This window comes from Kryptolebias marmoratus, linkage group LG7 (genome assembly GCF_001649575.2).
Source record: "Kryptolebias marmoratus isolate JLee-2015 linkage group LG7, ASM164957v2, whole genome shotgun sequence".
Lineage (NCBI taxonomy): Eukaryota > Metazoa > Chordata > Actinopteri > Cyprinodontiformes > Rivulidae > Kryptolebias > Kryptolebias marmoratus.
The window spans coordinates 6,305,690-6,306,917 of record NC_051436.1 but is presented as its reverse complement, the minus strand read 5'-3'; the positions used below and the strand labels follow the sequence as shown (position 1 = coordinate 6,306,917).

At 43.9% G+C, this 1,228-nt stretch overlaps 1 protein-coding gene across 2 annotated transcripts in view; it reads left to right on the top strand.

Moving 5' to 3' along the window:
* The window catches only part of spag17 (sperm associated antigen 17), a 34,868-nt gene that overhangs the window by 28,548 nt on the left and 5,092 nt on the right, over nucleotides 1–1,228 (top strand). For both annotated transcript variants that reach the window (XM_025005557.2, XM_037976590.1), the window contains exon 45: nucleotides 382–560. In XM_025005557.2, the coding sequence (XP_024861325.1) occupies nucleotides 382–560 (179 nt within the window). The remainder of the gene's footprint in view (nucleotides 1–381; nucleotides 561–1,228) is intronic.

Sequence of the window (1,228 nt, the reverse complement as noted above, 5' to 3'; positions counted from 1 at the left end):
ATGTGTGATTTGCAACAGGTGAGCCAAATTGGGTTTTCATATTGATTTGCAGCAAAGGGTGCCAATACCATTGGCATGGTAAAAATTATGTTTTTCTTTGTTTTCCTCATAATGTTTATCTTTTTAAATGTTTTTGATCATTTGCGGTTTTGCATCAAGCACAAGCTATCAGCAATAAAATGTTGTTTCACTTGATGAATTTCCTTTAGTAAATATTCCATTATATGTACTTAAACTTCATGGGTGCCAATAATGGTGAGCAGGATAAATAAAATTAATTGTGCTGCAAGAATTACTGCAAGAAACACTGATTTAGCATCTGTTTTTTTCTCCGTCATCCATCATGTGCGTTTGTCTCTGATGCACATGTTTTCGTTCCAGTTCCTGTCGGTGGAGGAGCCGGTGAGGAGGAAGTGCCGAACCGTGTCCCTCACCGATCCCAGAGCAGCAGTGAGGGGCTTCCAGCTTCACCCGTCGAGTGTCGACTTCGGGGCGGTGCAGGAGGGCAGCTCCTCCACCGTCACTGTGATCATGAAGAACGTGGGCGTTGACACGTGCAGGTACAGCGACGACAGAGCGCCTTATATATGGAAGAAGTCGTGATGTTTTAGTACGACTTTGGTAAACTACAAAGCATTAGCGCCCCCACATACTCGGGTGTACTGTACGGACTCTCCGCGGACGGTTGAGACTTCATACTCGAGCGCACAGATTGCCTAAAATTCTCCCGTGAAAAATTTCAGTCATGGCGTCACCGGACGAGGAGGAAGAGATGGCTTGCCTCTTAGCTTTAAAAAAACAAAAGAAAAGAAGGAGCCTTTAGCCCTGTTTCTTCACCACCAGGGCAGCCACGGCACACCTGCCAGCGCTGCGCGTCGCCGCCGATTCTCACCTGAGAGCGGTTGGTGTTGCACACAAAACAGTCTAATGTGAACAAGCAGTTTATTGTACAACACAGAGTACGCGTATGTGGTCATAAAAATTGATCTTTGCGCGGACCTCCACAGAGTGAAGTACGCCTAAGTATGGGGGGCCTTTACTTCGGTGCAGTTTTCTCCAAAAAGACAGGGGGCTGTTTGGTTTTGCTTAATGCGCCTTACAGGTGCTGGTCATAAAATTAGAATATCATGAAAAAGTAGATTGATTTCAGTAATTCCATTTAAAAAGTGACACTTGTATATTATATTCATACATTACATACAAACTCATATATTTCAAATGTTTATTT